Raw genomic sequence first — 21,097 nt, 5'->3', positions numbered from 1 at the left:
TGTTTCACTAGCTCACCTTCAAATCATTCATCTAGAGCAGGGGTCAGAGAGCCAAATCCAGCCCACGGACTGTTTCTAAGAATAAAGTTTTACTGGAACACAGCCATGTTCACTCATTTGCATTTCATCGATGGCTGCTTTGATGCTACTATGGCAGAGTCGAATCACTGCACACAGGCCACATGGCCCACAAAACCTAAAATATTGAGTATCTGTCCTGCTGGAAAAAGTTTATACTTCCTTCACACTTCTCCTAAAACTTCACAGAGAAACCAAGATGCATGATAATGGAACCAACAACATTGGATTGGAGCATAACCCCAGGTCCACACTGAGGTCTGTCTGCTCACCCATCTCACAATGTGACTTTCCTGGAAATATATTTGAAATCCCAATTCCTTCGAAGGGCATGCTCCAAAGGTCTGGGACTGCCTCGTCTAAAGGGTCACATTGGGACTACATGAGAACTTTTAACTCACAGGGTCAGATGGTTAAATCCCACAGTTCTCAATGTGAATGCCCTTGCCAGAAGTCGAACATGAGTAAAAATTACTCCAATTGCTTCTTCAAACTCAGTAAGTTTTTGTAGAACCGGAGAAGTTTCAATAAGTTGTCGATCAGTATTTGGCTCTTGTAGCTACAGGAAAATAGAAATAAATAAAAATCATTTTTTCATTTTTGGTTATAAGTGCAATGATCAATTCTAGGACGGTGTTTTGTAAAATTCCTTCTCCCATGAGCAGAAATTTCTGAAATGCCAATAAAGCATGGAAGCTCGTTTCTCATTTCTTTGAATGGCAAACAAATCTAATATTTAAAGAAGGTTCAAATAATATTTTCCAATCTTCTATCAAATTTCAAGGCCAAGTACTGTACACAGATAGTTCAAAATCCCAAGTATTATACTAACTCTCCAAGGAGATTCGAGCTGAAGAACAGCTGGTAGAAAATATATATATCTAGTAAAACAATGGTTCTTAAACTCCAGCATGCATGTTAAACGCAGCAGTCAGCTGGGTCCTGCCCCCAAGATTACTGATTTCCTATGTCTGGAATCAAGACTGGGAATCCGTCTTCCTGACATGTTCCCAGGTGATGCAGATGCTGCTGGTCTGGGTCTGCCCTTTAAAAACTACTGCATTAAAGTAATTTACTACTGTGTTTTCTAGGGACCAACTTATTTTGGCAATGAGCATCATTAAAACAGAGTTCAATGTACATTGGAGATTATTATACCACTAGACAGGTGGTGCTCCAACAATGAGCCTTTAACAACTGGCAGAGAGCAAATATGAAAAGTGTGATTAAAATGAACATTTGCAACAACTTTGGGCGCTCATGTATTAATGAAATATTTTTAAAGTACTCTGAATTAATGTCATTTCTTACTGTAAAGCCTCTTATGAGAGTTCAACCACTTCTTACATTTATTTTATATACATATATAAAAATAAGTATATGAGGATACATATGCATGTTTACATACACGCATATATCTCAAAGTAAAACAGAAATAAAAGCAAAGAATAGTAAGAATTCTTAAACCATCTGGGGAAATAGGTGCCACCACCATATGTAGAGCTTTTAAATTCCAAAATCTTGAGTGAAAAGCTATCACACTATACTAATTTTTTAATTTACAGTAGGTTTTATACACTCTGAATTGAAGCTTTCAATTTCTAAGATCCAGATTAGATTATACGTTAACAATGTTAATTTAGTATTTGTTCTACTTTTTTAGTATGCTCAGACTCGCTTCCATACTATTAACACTTTCCCTGCAAAAGCAAGTGTGTAGATATACTGGAGTCAACATTTCATGCTTTCAATATCACCTTTTGGTGGTGGTGGGGCATCCATAACTACACAGTAGCTCTTCCTTCCTCATTGAGGGAAGATGACTCCCAATGCTCCCCCTACCCTATTCCAGACCACATAAACACAATGCATGGGTTCATTCTCCTATTGTTCCAAAGTTTTCCAGGTCTGACACCTCAGCTTAAAGGCACAATGCCACCGAAGAGAATCAAAAGATAAAAGTGGGAAAGGAAAAAAAGGCAAAGGAAAGTAACATGAATAGCTGGAGTTATAAAGCTCACTGCAGACAGGGAGGTCATACTTACTTGGAGTGGGTGGAGAGGATAATTGAGCCAGACTTCGCGCAGGTCCTGGAAAATGGAGTGATGCCTTTAATGCTCAAGGGAGCCATTTAACGCACTCTAGAGCACTAAATAAAATGTCATTATTTGAAATACGGAACTATTTCAGACACTGACTCCACTTATGGCAAATTCAATAGTGCTGGCAAACTAATTTTTTTTTTAAGTGTATTCACCACTCAAACCGCCTGTAGTGACTCTAATTAGCCTATTAAGCTAGGGGGGGAAAGAGCCTCCTCTAGTCCCAGAAGTCAGACACCTTTTAAAACTAAGTTACACATTTGGTTAACTTAATACACTGCACTAAGCTGCTCTTTTAATCATATTTTTTTCTTACCATTGTCCAGAAATGTGCATCAGCTGTGCCTTTTGTAATTAAAACTCATTTCAAATGTCCTTCATTTTAGGCACTAATTCATTATCATATGAGCTATTTTAAGATGGAGTGGAAAACGCCCCATGTCATCTTCATAAGATCTTACGTTTATGAGATCATGCTTTTACAGTGGGTCACTACAAATGCTCACTTGAACTACTGGAATGAGTGAATTTTATGGAAACCCCTAGTATATTACTGTATCCACTGAGTTAAATCTAGAGGTTATAATGAGAACTTCCTCAGGATTAAAGTGTTTTTCCTTTAGTTTCAGACTCTAGGGAGCCTGTGACTGAATTTACTTCCCGACCTTGATGTTAGATTTCTGAAATAAATAACAAAAAAAAATCCTTAAGAGGAAAAAATATTTAAGTTTTTTTTTAGAGGGGAAGAAGTATAGGAAAATTTAGTACCACTTGTAACACACAGGGTAATAAAAGTAAAATACCTAATATTTCTTGCACAACTGATATCTTAATAAAATACACTCAGGGTTTTTTAAATAATATTTTTTAAAAGCATTTAAACATCAAACTTTCTTTGGGGCACTTTAAAGGACTTCTCTTAACCAATTCAGAAATCTTTCCTTTGAAATCTCTGTAGTGCAAATTATATTGATTGTTCTTACCTTCTTACAACTTTCTCTCAATGCTTTTTTTCTTCCTCCTTTCACCCTAAGTGGACATTTATCAAACTTCGGCCCCTTGCCTGACCTATTCATTACCATTTCCACTGGAGAATTCCACTATTTCCAGTGCTTTACTACTTCAGTTTGGATTACTCATTCACTTCTGCTGCAGCACTGACCTCTTACCTAAGCTCCCAGTCCATAACTCTAAATATCACATGGGCACCTATTACTCCATATGGAACATGATCAAATGATAACTTTTCACCTTTCTCCTTAAACTAGAGCATCTGTTACAGAAGACGGCAGGCTTAGGAGTCAGGCTGCCTGGGTCCAATCCTGATTCCATCTTGGCAAGTGACTTAACCTAAGCTTCCATGTCCTCAAGCTTAAGACAAAAATAATTGTAGGACCTACTCAAGCTGTTCTCTGACAAACACCCTGAGCAATGCACTCAAAGTATTAAACCCAGAGCTGGCCCACAGAAAGTACTACTATTAATAATGATGACAAGAACAACAATGATAAAGAGCTATTTCTTCCAACCAACCCCAGTCTCCAAGGCTCAAAATTCCCAGGGATCTTGATTCACCTTTCTTCTATCACCTTCATGTCTTACACCGAAACAAGACTGTGATTCCTCCTTTCATGTCTGCTGCCACCCATCTTGGTGTAATAGCATAACACCCCATGACCAGACTAATGCACCTGTCCATTTCCTTTCATCTACCCGATAGACACCGAGATAGGGTTCTGCTGCACCTTGGTGTCAGGGGAAATATCCTGAAAAGATCTAGACTGGAACCCCAGTGCTACCATTTATTAGCTCAAGGACCTTAGGCAAGGTCTCTACCTTCAGCTGGCTCTTCTGGAAAATATTCTGATCAGATCATTTGTTCATGCAACATGTTTTTACTGAATACCTAACTCTGTCCTAAAGAGGCCTAGTGAGAAAGAATGAAGGTAAATAAGTGCAATTTAATACATTGTGGTAAGTCTCATAATAATGAGATATATACATATAAGTGTTAGGAAAACTGCCTGGAGGTGTCAGATAAAGCTTCAAAGAGGAGATGATTCTTCAGATGTGTCCTGAGAATATGAAGATTTTGGCAAATCAGTAGAGAGTGAGAATCAAAAACAGGGCACCAGAAACATACAAATAATAAGTCTTAAGGTACCTAGGCACGAAAAGGTGATTCCTAGTGAATGGCACAAAGAGGGATTAAAAAAACAGCTGACAGTCAGATTATGAAAACTATTAAATGCTATGTTATGTAGTTTATAGAGCTTGGGAGGCTGTAACCAAAGATTTTAAGCAAGAAAGGCCCTAACCAAATCTGCATATTGAAAAGAAGAAATGTGGTATGAATGATGGACTGGAGCGGTGGGGGATGGCAGCCAGTTAGAGTTCAAGTGAGAAATGAGGAGGACAAAAATGAAAGCAGTAGGGTAGCAATTCAAGAAATATTAGGGTCAGAATTGATAGACTCTTGCAATTGATCAGATAAAAGGAGAAGAAAGCTTAGGGACAAAAATAAATCCTAAGGTTTCTGGTTTAGAAGATAAAAGTAAGGAAGGAGGAACACATTTGGGGGTTAAAAGTGATGGGTTCAATATTACACATGTTGAAATGAGGTATCTGTGAAACACCTGTGAGGTGCCCAGAGGCAACTTGAAAAGACACTTTTTCCAATTTCTGCAGCTCCAGAGAAAAGGCCTGAGTCAGAGGTACTGGGACAGATGTGTAAAGAGAAAAGGTGCGGAAAGCAGGGGCATAGGAAAAATCACATTAACACCACTCTATCTTCCTAAGCGGGCCATTAACATAATCAAAATGAAACAATGGATCTGAATGTACTGGGTCAAACATGAAGGGTTACACAAAGACCAAAATACAAAACCAGCAAAACTGGGGCTGAAAGAGTAAAACTCAGTTGAGGGTGAAAAAGAAAAAAACAGCCCTGCTGTTTACAGGGCTGAGAAGACAGACACAGATAAAGCCAGCGGCAAAGTGAACAGGAAACAATGTTTTCCTCAAGGTCTTGCAGCTGCTGTAAAATGCCATTATGACCCTCTGACTAAGGATCACTGCAGATACTTAATCGCCAAGCTGCCCTTGCCTTGGGACGGCACCCAATCCCAAAGTAATCTCTTGCTGCTCCTAAACTGGCCACAGCCAAGAACCTCCTAAGAATTATTCAGCACCAGCCCAGGCCTCACAAAGGATGTCTCTCTCCACCCCCACAACACAGCCAATCAACCTGACTTTGTTGCCTACAGGTTTGTCCCTGGCTGTCTTTGGCTAATTAGGCTTTCATGATGCCTTATTCAAAAAAGAAGTACATTGGTTCACTAACATCTCTCACATGCTACAACTAATAGGTGGAAACCAATATGGAGATGTCAAATGAGTCAGTGTCCAAGTTTGTGTACTTCAAAATGCTAAAGAGGAAAACCCATACATTGTGAGCCTTATACAGTTTCACAAAAGACACACTAAAACAAATTCAGAATCTCAACCACCCTGTTTGTAAGATAATGTTCACACTCTGCTTTTAATCCAGTCATTTATTCACTTCACTCTTCTAACAAATCTGTATTAAACGCTGCACATGCCAGCATTGCACTAGGTACTGGAAACATAAGATAAGCTCACTAAGTAGACAACTGGGAGAGAGGCAGTTTAAAGAGAAAAGAATCTAAACACAGACTGATGCAATTAAAGAAGACAAGTAGAAAACTGCAGCAAAACAGAACAACAGAACACAGTGGATTGGGGGATGCAGGTAAGATGGGAGAAGGGGGCAGGGAGGGGGTGGGGGTGGGGGAAGGAGTCTAAAGGGTGCTGGGGGACACACAGACAAGACTGCAGGAAGGAAAGAAAGCAAAGAGGTTGCTGAAATGACCCACAAAAGGTGAAGGCCAGAACAAAGAAAATTTAAGATTTGAGAAGAGGTCTTAAAACACACACCATCTGATACAGATGCAAATCAAGATGCACATGTGTTTATATGTGCAGGACAAAAATGGGGGACACAGAACATCTGTAGATAATCTTCCCATAAGGAGGAAATTCATACATAAAAATCATCACGTATCTCTAGAAAAACAGATACAAAAATCAAATCCTCAGATATGAACATTGTCCAGGTCATATTTTCCAAAACTATTGATCTTTTTTTAAAAAAACTACCCAAAGTAATACAGTAATAACGTCTGACAGCCATTTAAGCTGAAGGTTTCACAGAGGCTTAAACCTGGCTTCCCGTGTTCTTTATTGCTCCATGAGGGCTATTTCATTCAATTATAATGACATTTCAATTTGGAATACAGAGTTGCTTCTCCCTTTAAATGTTAAATTGACTTGTTTTGGTGCAGAAAGCATCCAGTGTGCTCTATTACATGCAGGATTAAAAAGGTATCTCTGGCAATATTAATAGCTTAATATTTAAGTAACAACAGAGACTATTTTAGAATCTATCATTTTTTCTTAAACTACAATTTGCTTTTTAAAAAAGTACTTTCATACTCTTCATCCATAGCCCTATCAGAAACTCCCTATGAACTGACATTTAAAAATAAATAAACATTTATCTAGTCTACATAATTTACATAAAAACAAATCATACACAGAAAAGCCGAAAGGCTATCACTTCAACTAAGCCTGCATGGAGTAGATACCCAATGACTCTAAAATATAAAATCATAATTAGCTTCAAGACACTTCAAAATGAAGTGAAGTCCTATTACATTTGTATTCATATTTAATTTATAAGTGACCATGAGGAAAGACAGGTTCAGGCCAAAGAAAAACTCCTTGTGTAAAGGTCCATGGAACTTTCCATCTGCAAGAGTTGAATAAGCCATTTTGGTGTATTGAAATGTCCCATCTATGGTAGATCTGACTATTTTGTTTCTCCTATATTCTCTTCAAATTACAAAGACCAGCTGAAATAAAATCTTCTGTAATAATATATAACAAAAAAAATCAAATGATTCCATAGAAATACCGGATCATTAAAGAGCAAGCGTCCAAATAACTGCTTGGCTTCCTCCAGGCTTCCCTCCAAGTAAACAGCTCCTAGATGAAAAACAGAGAATGCCAAAAGAGAGTCTCCATCAACAGTCAAAGAAAATGACATATCTCTATAATAAAGCAAAAACGCAAGCCAAAAACTACTCACAGAAAACAAATCAACATGTTCAGAAGCAATTGTCTTAAAGGTGACATTTCCCCTTTTTGCTATCCTTTGCGTTACAAATTAGACTGAAATAATACGAAATTAAATTTACTAAAATCTAAATCTAATATTGTAAGTAAAAGAGGCCAAATATCAACTATTATGAAGGGTAAAGGTATAAACCTTACTAAGGGAGCAATGCACAAATACTTGACTTTAGTAAAGCAAATGTTCTGTTTTATTTTATGCATTTATAGTATACGTTTCAGATCAAATGTATATAGATACCTAAGGAAAAAAAAACCTGATAGACAAAACCCAAGTCTAGATCAATGAAGGCATCTGCAAACAAAATATCAGGGGAAGCTTTACCTTTAATTTGGAATAATTAAGCATTAGGCAAACACACTTATGAATCATAACCAGGAAGTACTATGGTAACATTTTAACTGGGTATCAATTACAATAGAGTACTCATATTTTCTTGAAATCAAATGTTTACACTTGTCTTCAGAAAGGCTACTTTTCCATGTAAAATGTTAAGGCACTTAGTTACCGGGGCTTTTGACAACTAAAGACATTCATTATTTATTGATAATTGTAACAATGATAGTCAGAGTAACAGTGGTAGCAGCTGTTGTGGTTTGGGAAACACTTATGTCCTGGGTACCATGCAAAGCATTTCCACATTCTTATCTTCACTTTCATGGGGTACCTCAGTAGGAGGATGTTAGAACAGGATTTAGGCTCATATTAGTTGATTTGGGGGGACAGCTTAAGGAAGTAGAGCTTTGCTCTGGATTGGATGCTGCCAGAATCAGATATTAAGATCACTATGACAACTCTGCAAGGTAAGTGATACTATCTCCATCTCACAGGCTCACAGATGGGGAAACTGAGGATCAAAGAGATTAGGTAGCTTGCCAAAGACACAGATCTGATAAATGATGGAACAGGAAATTGAATCATGTCTGGCTGGTTCTGGAGGCAATGGTAACACCAACTGTCAAAAATATTATGTGTACAGAGCAAAGTAATTCCATGCGACAAATTCTTTGAAAATAGACATATTTGTGAAAAACAGACATAGCTGTGAAAAGACTGTGGATAATTATTAAACATTCTCTTCCCACTATACATCAGCATGAAACTACAATGGGAAGCTTTTATATTCATTTTCAAAGGAAGAGGGCAAAAATGGTAAGAACAAAGCCCTTTGAAAGCTAAAATGTACTTGATCATTTACTTTAAAAAAAAATCAAGTTGTCAATCTACTGTAACATTTCATTGTAAAGCATACAAACTTGCAGTCGCCAGCTAATTAACTCTTCATAACTTTCCTGTACCAATGGCTAATTGTATTCTGGTTACAGTCAAAAAGAAGCCAAGGAAGTAAAGTGCCTGAGTGAGGAGTGAAATGTCAACATCAGTCTTGCTTCAAGTGAATCAATAACAGTTATACAGACTCAAACCCTGGGTGGGGCTTAAAAAATGTGGTGTTCTCAAGATGTTTAAAACAGAAATCTTACAAATAGTTTAATCAAAAGCAGCACTGGAGTCTCTCAGCAACCTAATCTGTTTGTTTATGTATGTGATCCTGAATCAAATCTGGAAAGTAATCCATCTCCATATTAACTTACCTCATTTCAATTCATTAAATACTAAGCATCTACATGACATCAGACACCAGACACCAATTCAGGCAGTAGAATGCAAAAAAAAAAAAAAAAAAAAAAGAGGCATGTTCACTGCTCTGAAGGAACTGAAATAACTATAATATAAGGTGGTAGGTGTCGTCCTAGGAACCTCATGTGCTTTGGGAACAAGTAATTCTGTCCCAAGTTTCCACACTAAATTTTATGTGCTCTCCAGACTGTTTAGACATGCAAGAAAGTAGACTTCTTGAAGAAGAGAGAAATTACCTATTAATGCTTCAAAACAATTGGCCATTGCATGTCGAAGGTCCGATTCTCTACAAAGGTCAGGCCCGTGAGCATACAGCATAAATCGATCCAGTTCAAGTTTCTACAAAATTCACAATAACAAAACGTAAGAAAGAGTTTGCCAAAATCTTAACTATAGTAACTCAGCATCTCTTGCAGAGAGTTGGTGCGGAGACGAGATGGGGGCAGCGTAATGGTTACAAATCCATGAATATATTAAGAGAGAGTTTAGTTTAACATTCATTAGAAGTCCTATACATACAGCTCAGTTTTCACTAACTCAATTCTTTCCCAAACAGGCTTCTACAAACTCCAATAGTTCAAGTAGGGTTCAGAATTGATCAGATCTGAACTTTCCAATTCCAAGTTCAGATCAAGCACTAGCCCAGGCTGGAATAAGACTCTGCTACAAGCCCCTGGGTTCATCCAATATGCCTAGGGAGAGAATTACAAACCTAACACAAACTTCTGAAAGTCAGTTTTACGTCTTTGACTCAAGTCATGTGGTACTGACAATGTCAGCACCATACAAAACAGATTTTTTTTTTTTTTTTGAGACGGAATCTGGCTTTGTCGCCCAGGTTGGAGTGCAGTGGTATGATCTTGGCTTACTGCAACCTCCACCTCTTGGGTTCAAGCGATTCTCCTGCCTCACCCACCCGAGTAGATGGGACTACAGGCACCCACCACCACGCCCAGCTAATTTTTGTATTTTTAGTAGAGACGGGGTTTCACCATGTTGGCCAGGCTGGTCTCAAACTCCTGACCTTAGGTGATCCAGCCACCTCAGCCTCCCAAAGTGCTGGGATTACAGGTGTGAGCCACCACGCCTGGCCCAAAATAGATTTTTATGTGGTAGAGTAAGTGAGGACCCTCAGAAGACTTCAAAATGCCTTACACTTCTAAATCTTTATTTTTATTTGTTGTGAGGATTTGGGGACCCCTCTGCACTTGTGTCCCCCTTATGAGGTTTCCATACTCATCTCTCTGTGGGTTCACTGAGACCTTCTGAGCAATGAATTGGATTGATCTTAAGGGCTCTGAAAATAGCATTTGTAGTGAATTGTGTTTCCTTTTCTGATTTGGCCTCAGAAGAGTTTAGAGCCAAATTTGTAGCCCAGTTGTAGGTGCAGGGCTGATGAATACGTCAGTGTATACTAACTTTACCTCTGGATTCATTTCACTATCTTACTCATAGTTTTCCTTTACTTTGATCTCTGTGGCTGCTTATTTCTTATCCCATGGCATTACAACATACAAATCAATTCCAGCCTTTTAGAACTAGACAAAATGTGAAAGAATATTTTTTATACAACTCCTGAGATTGAATAAATGGAAATCATAATTCTTTCCATAAAAAAGAAAGCTACAAACATTGCATAAATATGCAATAAATCCATTTCCATTACCATGTAATTCAATTCAATAAATACTAAGCAATAACATGCCACATAACATGGAACAAATCACAAGTCAATGAACAGCCTAGGACAATATGAGTTCCACCAGTCCTCAGACAAAAGACATAGATTCTGTGTGTCTCAGTATGTATCTTAAATATCCATATTTATTCATATTGGAAAAAGACAAAGACAATAAAAATAAGACATATATGCTGTAGTATTTTATACTGTTTGAAATTCGTGATTATAAAACATACTCAAATGAGTTTTGACTACCGCAAATGCAATAGCAGAAAATATCTCTTTTTAAAAATTGATCCCAAAGTGCAAGAGTTTATACTAGAATATGTAAATTTCATCTGTTTCACAACTTCACTGGGAAAATTTAATTGTTTGCTATCTCTGGAGCCCTGCTTGCGAGCAGACTGCAAGCCATATTTTATCTTATAAACATCTACTGTATTCTGGAGTGCTGTGATGTGAATTTCCTGACTTCTTCTAGTCTCTACTCTACATTCTTATTTTTCCATGCCCGCATTAGTACAACTTTTTTTTTTTCTTTGAGAAGGAGTCTTGCTCTGTTGCCCAGGCTGGAGTGCAGTGGCACAATCTAGTCTCACTGCAAGCTCTGCCTCCAGGGTTCACGCCATTCTCCTGCCTCAGCCTCCCGAGTAGCTGAGACTACAGGCGCCTGCCACCACGCCTGGCTAATTTTTTTGTATTTTTCAGCAGAGATGGGGTTTCACCATGTTAGCCAGGATGGTCTTGATCTCCTGACCTTGTGATCCGCCTGCCTCGGCTTACCTCCTGTAATCATGCTGGGATTACAGGCATAAGCCACCACGCCCGGCATTAGTACAACTTTTAAAAAGGATAGAGTGGTGTGCTACTGTTTATGTTTTAAAATGTTCATTAGTCTGGAAGGTGACCTAGAGCTTTCATTAGATTCTCAAAGGGGTCAACAATTCTCCATCAATTCCCTTCCCTTCCAAATGGTTAAGGACTACAGGTCTAGACGGAAGAAAGGTGGGACTGCCACAGCCTTCTGCTGCAGCCAATGGGTGTTGAGTACTATGGGAATGGCAAGCCTTGGGCTTGGTGGAAGAAGACCACAGAGAAATCCCTGAAGGGAGAAACTAGCCACCTCTGTCATTAGTCATGGCTTTGTACAGCACCCAATGGGTTATATAATAGCTTCTGTTTTCATGCTACGGCAATTCCCCACACTTTGTAAATATCCTCCCTACAAGTGTTTGAAAAATAATTATGCCATTCCATTACATCCTAAACTAAAAACAATAAGGAATGGAGTGACTACCTACTTATGAATATGTATTTCCAGTGGCATTTATGTGAATGATCAGGAAGCATTGTGACAATTAAATCAACCAAACACTTAAGCAGTTTTACATAGAGTTGTGAAATTTCATTCATTGTGAGCCTGCTAAAACCAAGTTAGCTTACCTGGTTGCTTACAGGTTTTCATTAAGACATCAATATTTACTTTCTCAAATGCCACTAAAACCAGTTCAAAGCCTACCACTGTAGCTACAACGATGATGTTATCACATAAAATAAACCAATGTGTTATTGCTAACACATAAGCTAAAATTAACCATATTTTGAATATAATTAATGCCTTGGCAAGATCAAATTAAGAAACCAGTCATAAAGCTAGGATGGGCTTTATCTACTCTTTCTATCAAAATCAAACTTTCATATCAAAATTAAGAAAAGATACAAATTACTTTAGGCAAAACCCACAAAAGTTTTTCCAGTGGATCCTCAGTGCTTGGGGATTTAAGAGCCACCATTCTGCCTACTATTAAATAAACCCAGAAGTCTATAAAAATGTAAGGATTTATCACAAGAACATGGGTAGCATCAATAAAAACAGCCCCTACAAAATTATTAACATCTTTGTGTAATTACTATAAACAAGTATTATGCGTAGCACTTTATAAATAACATCATTAAAACTCATAATCTCATTTAATTCTCACAACCAGGCTGTGTGCCAAGGGCTAATGTCATTTCCATTTTACAGACGAGAAAGCAGAGGCTTGGAGAAGAGAACAACAATTTGGCAATTTGTCCATGGCCACCTGTTTGTAAGAGGAGGAGTGTGGACTGGAATGTTCTTATCAGCCATGATTTATTATAATAAGACATAATATGGAGATGGAAACATCAAATCAGATCACATTTATCTGAATTATGAAAAGGTTCTGTTAGTCACTGAGCTAAGTCAATGAGGCTAGGGGAACAGCCTAAACCCTAAATCTTAATAGGATTTGTGATTTGGGGGATTCTCAAAGGTGTAGAAAGTACCCCTAGTGGATAAAAAATGGTCTGTAATATTCTGTTCAAAGCTATCATTTGGCTTGTTAATGTAAATTAAAAACAAATGTACTACAGAAATACTACACAAAGGGAAAAGACAGTATATTTCATTTCTTTTGCTTTGTTCCCATGTTCCTTTTCCCCAAATGTTTAACTGTGTTCATGCACATCTGTCAAATTTTTCTTCATCTGTTCTCAAGTTACCTCACTGTGGAGTTCATTAGCTGCTGGTGAAACTCACAAAGGTAACAGAACTAATAAGACTGGATCCTTAAAACCCAACAAAAAATACTTCCTGGTCTGTAAAATATTAACACTCCTAATATATCCTAACGAGTTACTTATTCAAATGCAAAATTATGCATGGACCGCAGAAGAGCATGTCAGACGTAACTACAAATGCTGCAGATGTCTTCTATACCTTTGCTAGCATGGCAAGGTGCTGATTCTGAACAATGGCAGTCCGATAGGTTGCTAATCCTCCTTCTTCCAGACTAGGAAACAAATAGTACAAATGGACGCTACAAAAAAAAAAGAAGTACATGAATAAATATGCATCACGACATTCTGTCTGTGGCTCTGAGTCACAGAAACAGGGCTGGCACACAGTAGCTGTGCAATGGATATCAGGTGAATCAAACTAAAGGATCTGATTAAAGTCTTTGAAAGTTAAATGGTAAGAACAGTATATCTGAATGTGCTAAAACCCAGACAGCACCATTCACTTGTATTTTCACATTTATTTCTGTTAAAAGATTTCTCTGAAATCTGATGACAACAAAGAGCAGAATAATCAGTTACACACTCTAAGAGCAAACACATTAATACTAAAAATTGGGAGTGAAACAAATGCTTTTCCTTGAGCTGTGTTACGTGTGGCCCCTGGAGAGAGGAGTCCCTTCTCCTGATTATGTCCATCTTGTGAAAAGAAATAACCTAAAGAGAATAAAAACAGCTCAAGAGAGTTCCAAGAGAAGCATGTATTGTCTCCCTTTAAAAGAGAAATTGTGTCAGTATAGAAAAGCAAAACACACTTTCCTGCCCCTATTCCTTTTTTTTTTTTTTTTTTTGAGACAAAGTCTCGCTCTGTCACCCAGGCTAAAGTGTTGTGGCATAATCTCAGCTCAATGCAACCTCCACCTCCCAGGTTCAAGTGATTCTCCTGCCTCAGCCTCCCAGGTAGCTGGGACTACAGGCATGCACCATCACACCTGGCTAATTTTTGAATTTTTAGTAGAGATGGGGTTTCACCATGTTGGCCAGGCTGGTCTTGAACTCCTGACCTCAGGTGATCCACCCGCCTTGGCCTCCCAAAGTGCTGGGATTACAGGCGTGAGCCACCGCGCCTAGCGTCCTACCCCTACTTTCAAATTAAGGATCCTAAAATACTTCTGGAGAGAAACACACACACAGACACACACACACACACACACACACTAGAAAATCTGGTCATTAAAATTACTTGTAAGCTTTACTTCCCTTGAGATCAGAAAGAGTAAGAAAGGGATCAAAGACAAATCCTAGAAGATGAAATGACATTTTAAAATATCATCCCTTTCTTTACAAATTGAATATAAGCTCTGAAGCATCTAGACCAAGACAAGCTGATCTCTTGTGGCTGTAAGCAACTTTAACATATACTTGACAGGACAGAGACACCAGCCTTTCATCTTGTAATCTCACTCATTACAGCATCAGTGAGTGCCAGTTGTCAGGGCAAGAGCCACAGACATGTGGCTTCTGAGCTCTACAAAGGAGATAAAATACACGGTGTATCAATGCCTTATTTGGCTAATTACAAAGAAAGCAATGTAATAAGTATGTTACCTATAAAATGTAATTATTGAGGAATTGTAAAAAACAAAAAAGCCTAATTACCTGGTTAGAAATTCAACAACAGCATCACCCAGGAATTCCAACCGTTCATTGTGGTTAATCCTACAACAGGAATTAAAAAGGTTCCTTAATACAGCATACTAACACTCCCCCCCACCCATCCACCCCCGCAAGAAAAGAACACATGAGGGTTAGCTCCTTTAGTAATCAAACCACCTTCCCTATTCCTCATAATTAAGAGCACAGACCACCATCTTAGCCTAGAGGCATCTGGCACCTGCCTAATGGGAAGGAGGGGTGCATTCCTTCATATCACGTGGGTCAGGCTTTCTACCAGGGGGCTTCCTTCCCCTGGGAACCACAGCCTTCAAGGTGATATCTCACTAACAATCGTGAGTATTTCCATACTACTATCAGGTAGAAGACATAAAGAAGAATGCCTTCAGTGGATTTTCTGACCACTGAAAAATCCATTTTGATACAATGTCCTAAAGACAGTTCCCCATCACTCCAACTCTAAACTCAACCCAGCATCTGAAGTCCTTCAAAATAAGTGTAATCTATGTTTTCAGTCTCATTACCCACTCCTACCCTATCCTATCTACTCATTGGGCCCTGCTCCAAAACTGCCTGGCACTCTCTGAAAGAGGCATCACTTAAGACACTCAGTGTGCCTCTTCAGGCCAAGCTCCCTGCCACCCTAGAGCCTTCCACTCTCTCGCATACAATGAGCCACACTGAAAATCTACTCACCCCTCAAGGCCCAGCAAAAATGTTATCTTCTTTATGAAGCCCTGCCCGATGCCCCTCATCAAAATTAATACTTCTCCCTCAGTGCACAGATCACACTTTATTTAGACTTTAATTATATGATGAAGTCATATCCCACAGGCTGTTATTTTCTCATGTTCACATACAAGGCTGAAATGACCAAGAAGGTGGCCCATGGAAAACCTCCTCCTGTGTCTCAGTGAAGCCAATGGAGCACCCTCTCTCAGTACTAATGTGCTTCTCTCACTGCCCCGTTGGTTGAGCACAGACATGACATGAAGTGATTTAGGTTTTCAACAGGCCACACTGGCTGCTGTGTAGACACTGAGTGCAGGACAGAGAAGCACTGAGGAGAGGCTGCAGCAGATGCAAGGAGACTTTCCTGCATGGGAGGCTTAGGCTGGGGAGGTCACAGTGGAGAGGAGGGAAACAGTCACATTTGGGATGCATTTTGGAGACACAGCTGAAAATAAGTATCGATAGCTGGAGCTGGGATTTGGAAGCTAAGTGAAAGAAAAGAATGAAGGTCAATGGCTAGGCTTTAGCTTAAGTAGCTTGTGAGGAGTGGTGCCGTTTACTGTGGAGGGGAGGACCAAAAGGAAAGCAGGTTTTGGGGAAAAGCAAGAGGTGCATTTTGGACATGTTAACTTCAAAGTGCCCACCAAATATCCAAATGGAGAGATCCAGTAGAGTGCTACATATTAACCTACTGCTCATGGGCTAGGACACAGTTGCTAATGAATCTTTAGGGTTGGTCAATGTTAGACAGAATTTCAGGTGATGAATCATATGACACCACTTGAGAGGATGCAGCCAGAGGGAAAAAAAGGTCCCAGGAACGAACCCAGGGAGTGCTAAAGTTGAGAAGTCAAGCAGGAGGGAAGCCAGAAAAGAAGACCTGGCCAGGGAGGTAGGAGGAAAACGAAGCCAGTATGCTGTCCTCAAGGACAGCATGGTATCCTCCAGCCATAGGGAAGAATGTGTTTCAAGAGAGAAGTGGTAAGTCATGCCCAATGTTGCTTAGATTCAAGTCAGATGAGAACAGACCACTAATTCAGTCCTGTGAAATCACTGAGGACCTTGATAGGCTATCTGTGAAGTGGTGGAGACAAACCTGCATGGGAGTACAGTAGGCTGGAGAAATGATAAGTTGTATGGAATTGTACAACAGCCCTCCCATACCCATGGTTTCACCTTCCACTGTTTCAGTTACCCCTGGCCAACCACAATCTAAAAATATTAAGTGGAAAATTTCAGAAATAAACAAGTCATAAGTTTTAAATTGCATGCTGTTCTTCAACATATGGTAAAATCTTGTGCTGTCCCACCCTATTCCACCTGGGATAATCCCTTTTTCTAGTATCTCTATGCTGTCACTTAGTAGCCATGTGGGCTACCAGATCGATTGTCATAGTATCTCAGTGCCTATGTTCAAGTCATCCTTATTTTACTTAATAATGGTCCCAAAGCACAAGAGTCATGATGCTGGCATATTGTTATTTATTTACTTTTTACTTTTATTTTAGGTTCAGGGGTACCTGTGCAGGTTTGTTACATAGGTAAGCTGCATATCATGGGGTTTGGTGTACAGACAGCATGTTGTTATAACTATTCTATTATTGCTGCTGTTAATCTCTTACTGTGCATAACTTATAACTTAAACTTCATAATAGGTATGTATGTGTAGGAAAAAACATAGTACATAAAGGGTTATGTACTATCTTTGGTTTTATGCACTCACTAGAGGTATTGGAAGGATGGGGAGGGATGACTAAATATGAAAAGAACCTTAATGTCTATTTCAAGGCTGGCTGCTGAAAGAGAAAATATGAGTTTGGGGATGTACAAGGGGAGAAAAACCAAAGGGATGCACTGAGGAGGGAAGGAGGACACGCAGAGCCCATGGGGCCTGAGCAAAGACAGCAAAGGACAGGCTTGGGCATGAGCAGAAGCTGGCCTCACTAACTACAGGGGCTTTCTTAAATCTCTCTGACACCAACCCACATCTCCCCAAATAATTCAACAGCTGCCTGTCGAGTCTCAACCCATCTGGCTTTCAAGGCCATTCTTTATCTAGTTTCATCATACCCACCTCTTTTATCAACTAGCAACTTTCAAGTCCATGTTGATCAACCTGCACAACTGTACCATGCACACACCATCCCCTCTCCCTTCCCTGCTACCTCTCCCAAATTGCACTCATTCCTACAGTCAACTGGGAGGCCGACCTTAAGTACTGGAGCTGCCAGGGGTGCGGGCTAACTCCTACCATCCCACCCTCATTCCCACAAAACTTCAACACTTATCACTTCATTTTTAACAAAATTAGATCATATCTGTATTATTCTGTTTCATGTGTGCCAGTTTAATTTCCATATTTAAAGTATCCCTATAGTTTCCATATATAGTAGAAAATTTAAAATATTTGTAAATTATTCTTAGCTACAAAATCATCTACTTAGAAATTTAAGCACAACTGCTATCATTTCACTTATCGCATTAGTAAGTTTATTCTTCTACCCTACTATTCCTCCACATTTTGGAATTTTACAGGAAATAAAAGGTAATAGGAAAAATCTGCTAGGTTGTGAACAATGAATAAGTGATTCTGAACCCTCCTTTCAATTTATGGCCTTTAATTTATGTGAAAACATCACTCTGGAAAGCAATTACAGGTTAAGCATCCATAACCCAAAATCCAAAGTGTTCCAAAATTTGAAACTCTTCAGTGTCAATATGATGGCACAAGTGGAAAGTTCCACACCTGACCTTATGTGACAGCTTGCAATCATAACTTTGTCTATACAAAAGTATTAATAATATTGTATAAAATTACCTTCAGGCTATGTGAGTCTAAACTCATCTGGTTTTCAAGGCGATTTCAAGGCCATCTTATATATATTTCTTATATATGAGATATATATGAAATATAAATGAATTTCAGTTAGAATTGGGTCCTATCCCCAAGATATCTCACTATATGCAAATATTCCAAAATCCAAAAATAATCTGAAACACTGCTGGTCCCAAGCATTTCGGATAAAGGATACTCAACTGTAATAGCCAATAATGGGAAATGAAAAAAAGAGAGAGAGAAAGAGAAAATACATTCATGTCTAGCTGACAAATTCATAATCTCATAATTTAGTTTAAAAAAAAAAAAAAAAAGGGCAGGCCAGGTGTGGCTCATGCCTGTAATCCTTTGGGAGACTGAGGTGGGAGACAGCTTAGGCCAGACGTTCAAGACCAGCCTAGGCAACAAAGTAAGACCTTGTCTGTACAAAAAATTTTTAAAATTAGCCGGGTGTGGTGGCACGTGCCTGTAGTCTCAGCTACTCTGGAGGCTGAGGTAGGAGGATCACTTGAGCCTGGGAGGTCAAAGCTGCGGTGAGTTATGATTGTACCATTGCACTCCAGCCTGGATGACAGTGGGAGACCATGTCTCAAAAAAAAAGCAGTAGGTCCTAAGACAAACTTTTCTTATTTTTATCAAATGTATGCTAGACTTTAAAGGACTTTTTTTTTGTCGCTACTCCACTAGCCAAGAGTGACTCAAAAGTTCCACAGTGGAGTATGACACATTATATTAACAAAAAAAATTTTCAAAACTTTTCAATACTGAGATTTTGCTTTCTGTCAAATACACCAGAACTTCAAAAGCATCTGCCATCATTCTTGGAGAAAACATCAAGGAATAGAGGCATGATTTAATGGTAAGACAATGTTAACTCCTAAGTCCTCCTGCAATTTCAAGAAACCTATTAAGCTGCTGTCCTGGGTAAGGATAGAAATAAGAAAGAAATAGTGAGTTTTAAAAAACAAATTCTTTTTCATGAGCCAGTAAAATAAAAATGCATTTTCTGTGGCACAGGCTTTATCTTCTTCCTAATAGTGCAAAGTACTACACAGAAAAATCTTCACATGGAAAGCAAGAAACTGGGGACAAAGGAGCTGGGGACAAACCATATTTGGATGTCTAATGCATTTTTAAAGAATAATAAGACATTTAGTCAAATATGACAGTAAGTCATATTTAGTATATGCTTGAAGTCATATACTATTTTAACTGAAGTCATACTGGCATAAGTTTTACCTTAATTTCTTTTATAAACTTTCATGGAGACAAAAACTACATCTAAGGTTTTAATAACCACAAAGTTGGATTATTATTCATTTTGTTGAAATACAAGGTCATGGTTCTAAACAGATTTATTCAACAGAGAGTCTGCCATTTATTAAATAATTTGCCCAAATCCAACATATGTTTTTCTGTATCTACATTATGACTAAACTCTGGCAATAAGCCATAAATAAGAATGGGGATTAAATACCACTTTAGTTTATTATTATACTCTACAATTCCTAAGCCAACGGTTTATCTGGAAAAATGGGAAGAGTGGGCTGCTAGTCCTCACAGCAGTAGCAAATCTTTTGTTCCTTCTTTCATTGTTTAGACTTTCTTTAATCACCCTCTTTATAAATACTAGCAGGTTCCAAGATGAGATGTTTACTGAGCAGTAAACACTCCATTTGTTTTTAAGAAGTGAATCAACAGAGGCATTATGAAATCTAGATTAACTGTAACATTTATACAGCACATTTTGTCTGAGATTTTCAATGCACTTTATAAAACACAACCATCTCCCTGTAACAGTAAGTACTGTAAGGTGCCATTCACTCCAAGGAAAGCCATCTTGGGATAGGCCAAATCCAGTGAGGGTACACAGAATCTTTCGCACTCTGGCATCCCAAGCCTCAAGCAGTGACTCGCAGAGTAGAGCTAGAGGGTGCCTTGGAGGTCAGTGGGAACTTCTACCCAACTTAGGATTCCTTCACCTCACTGCATCTGCCTGGACACTTGTAGGGAGGACAGGCCACAGACCCAGGAGATCTGAGATCCAGTAGATCTCAGATCTACTGGACTTGGGAATTTAACTTGAAGCATTTAGGGTGATGGAATTTACATATATTTAATATATATTATTGTGCTTTTAATGCAAAATATACTTGCAACTGCCATTTCCTTAAATATAGAGACATTAACAAATAGTCCATATGTGTCTCTGTTGGTCCGATTTTTTTTTTTTTTTTTTTTTTTTTGAGACAGTCTCACTCTGTCGCATGATCTTGGCTCACTACAACCTCCACCTCCTGGGTTCAAGTGATTCTCCTGCCTCAGCCACCCAAGTAGCTGGGATTACAGGAGGCCACCACCACGTCTCGCTGATTTTTGTGTTTTTAGTAGAGAGGGTTTCATCATGTTGGCCAGGCTGGACTTGAACTCCTGACCTCAGGTGATCCACCCACCTCGGCCTCCCAAAGTGCTGGGATTACAGGTGTGAGCCACCACGCCTGGCTGAGATTTTTATGCATTATATGTAGCAATGACTCTCCAAAAGAAAAAAAAAATCAAATCAAACCAAGGCAGCTTGGTTTTCCCCTTTGTTCCATTGC

At 38.8% G+C, this 21,097-nt stretch overlaps 1 protein-coding gene across 36 annotated transcripts in view; it reads right to left on the bottom strand.

Annotated features, from left to right (window-relative positions):
• Positions 1-21,097, bottom strand: part of DROSHA (drosha ribonuclease III) — a 131,214-nt gene that overhangs the window by 21,222 nt on the left and 88,895 nt on the right. For all 36 annotated transcript variants that reach the window (XR_010157262.1, XR_010157264.1, XR_010157265.1 and 33 more), the window contains 6 exons: positions 14,915-14,974; positions 13,458-13,557; positions 9,270-9,372; positions 7,177-7,247; positions 2,124-2,168; positions 480-637 (listed from right to left, as the gene is read on the bottom strand). Coding sequence is in view for 32 of the 36 variants with exons in the window: in XM_016953489.4 (XP_016808978.1) it covers positions 480-637; positions 2,124-2,168; positions 7,177-7,247; positions 9,270-9,372; positions 13,458-13,557; positions 14,915-14,974 (537 nt within the window). In the remaining 4 variants the exon portion in view is untranslated. The remainder of the gene's footprint in view (positions 1-479; positions 638-2,123; positions 2,169-7,176; positions 7,248-9,269; positions 9,373-13,457; positions 13,558-14,914; positions 14,975-21,097) is intronic.

The sequence above is a fragment of the Pan troglodytes genome, chromosome 4 (genome assembly GCF_028858775.2).
Source record: "Pan troglodytes isolate AG18354 chromosome 4, NHGRI_mPanTro3-v2.0_pri, whole genome shotgun sequence".
NCBI classification, from domain to species: domain Eukaryota; kingdom Metazoa; phylum Chordata; class Mammalia; order Primates; family Hominidae; genus Pan; species Pan troglodytes.
This window is presented reverse-complemented; position numbering and strand designations above follow the sequence as displayed.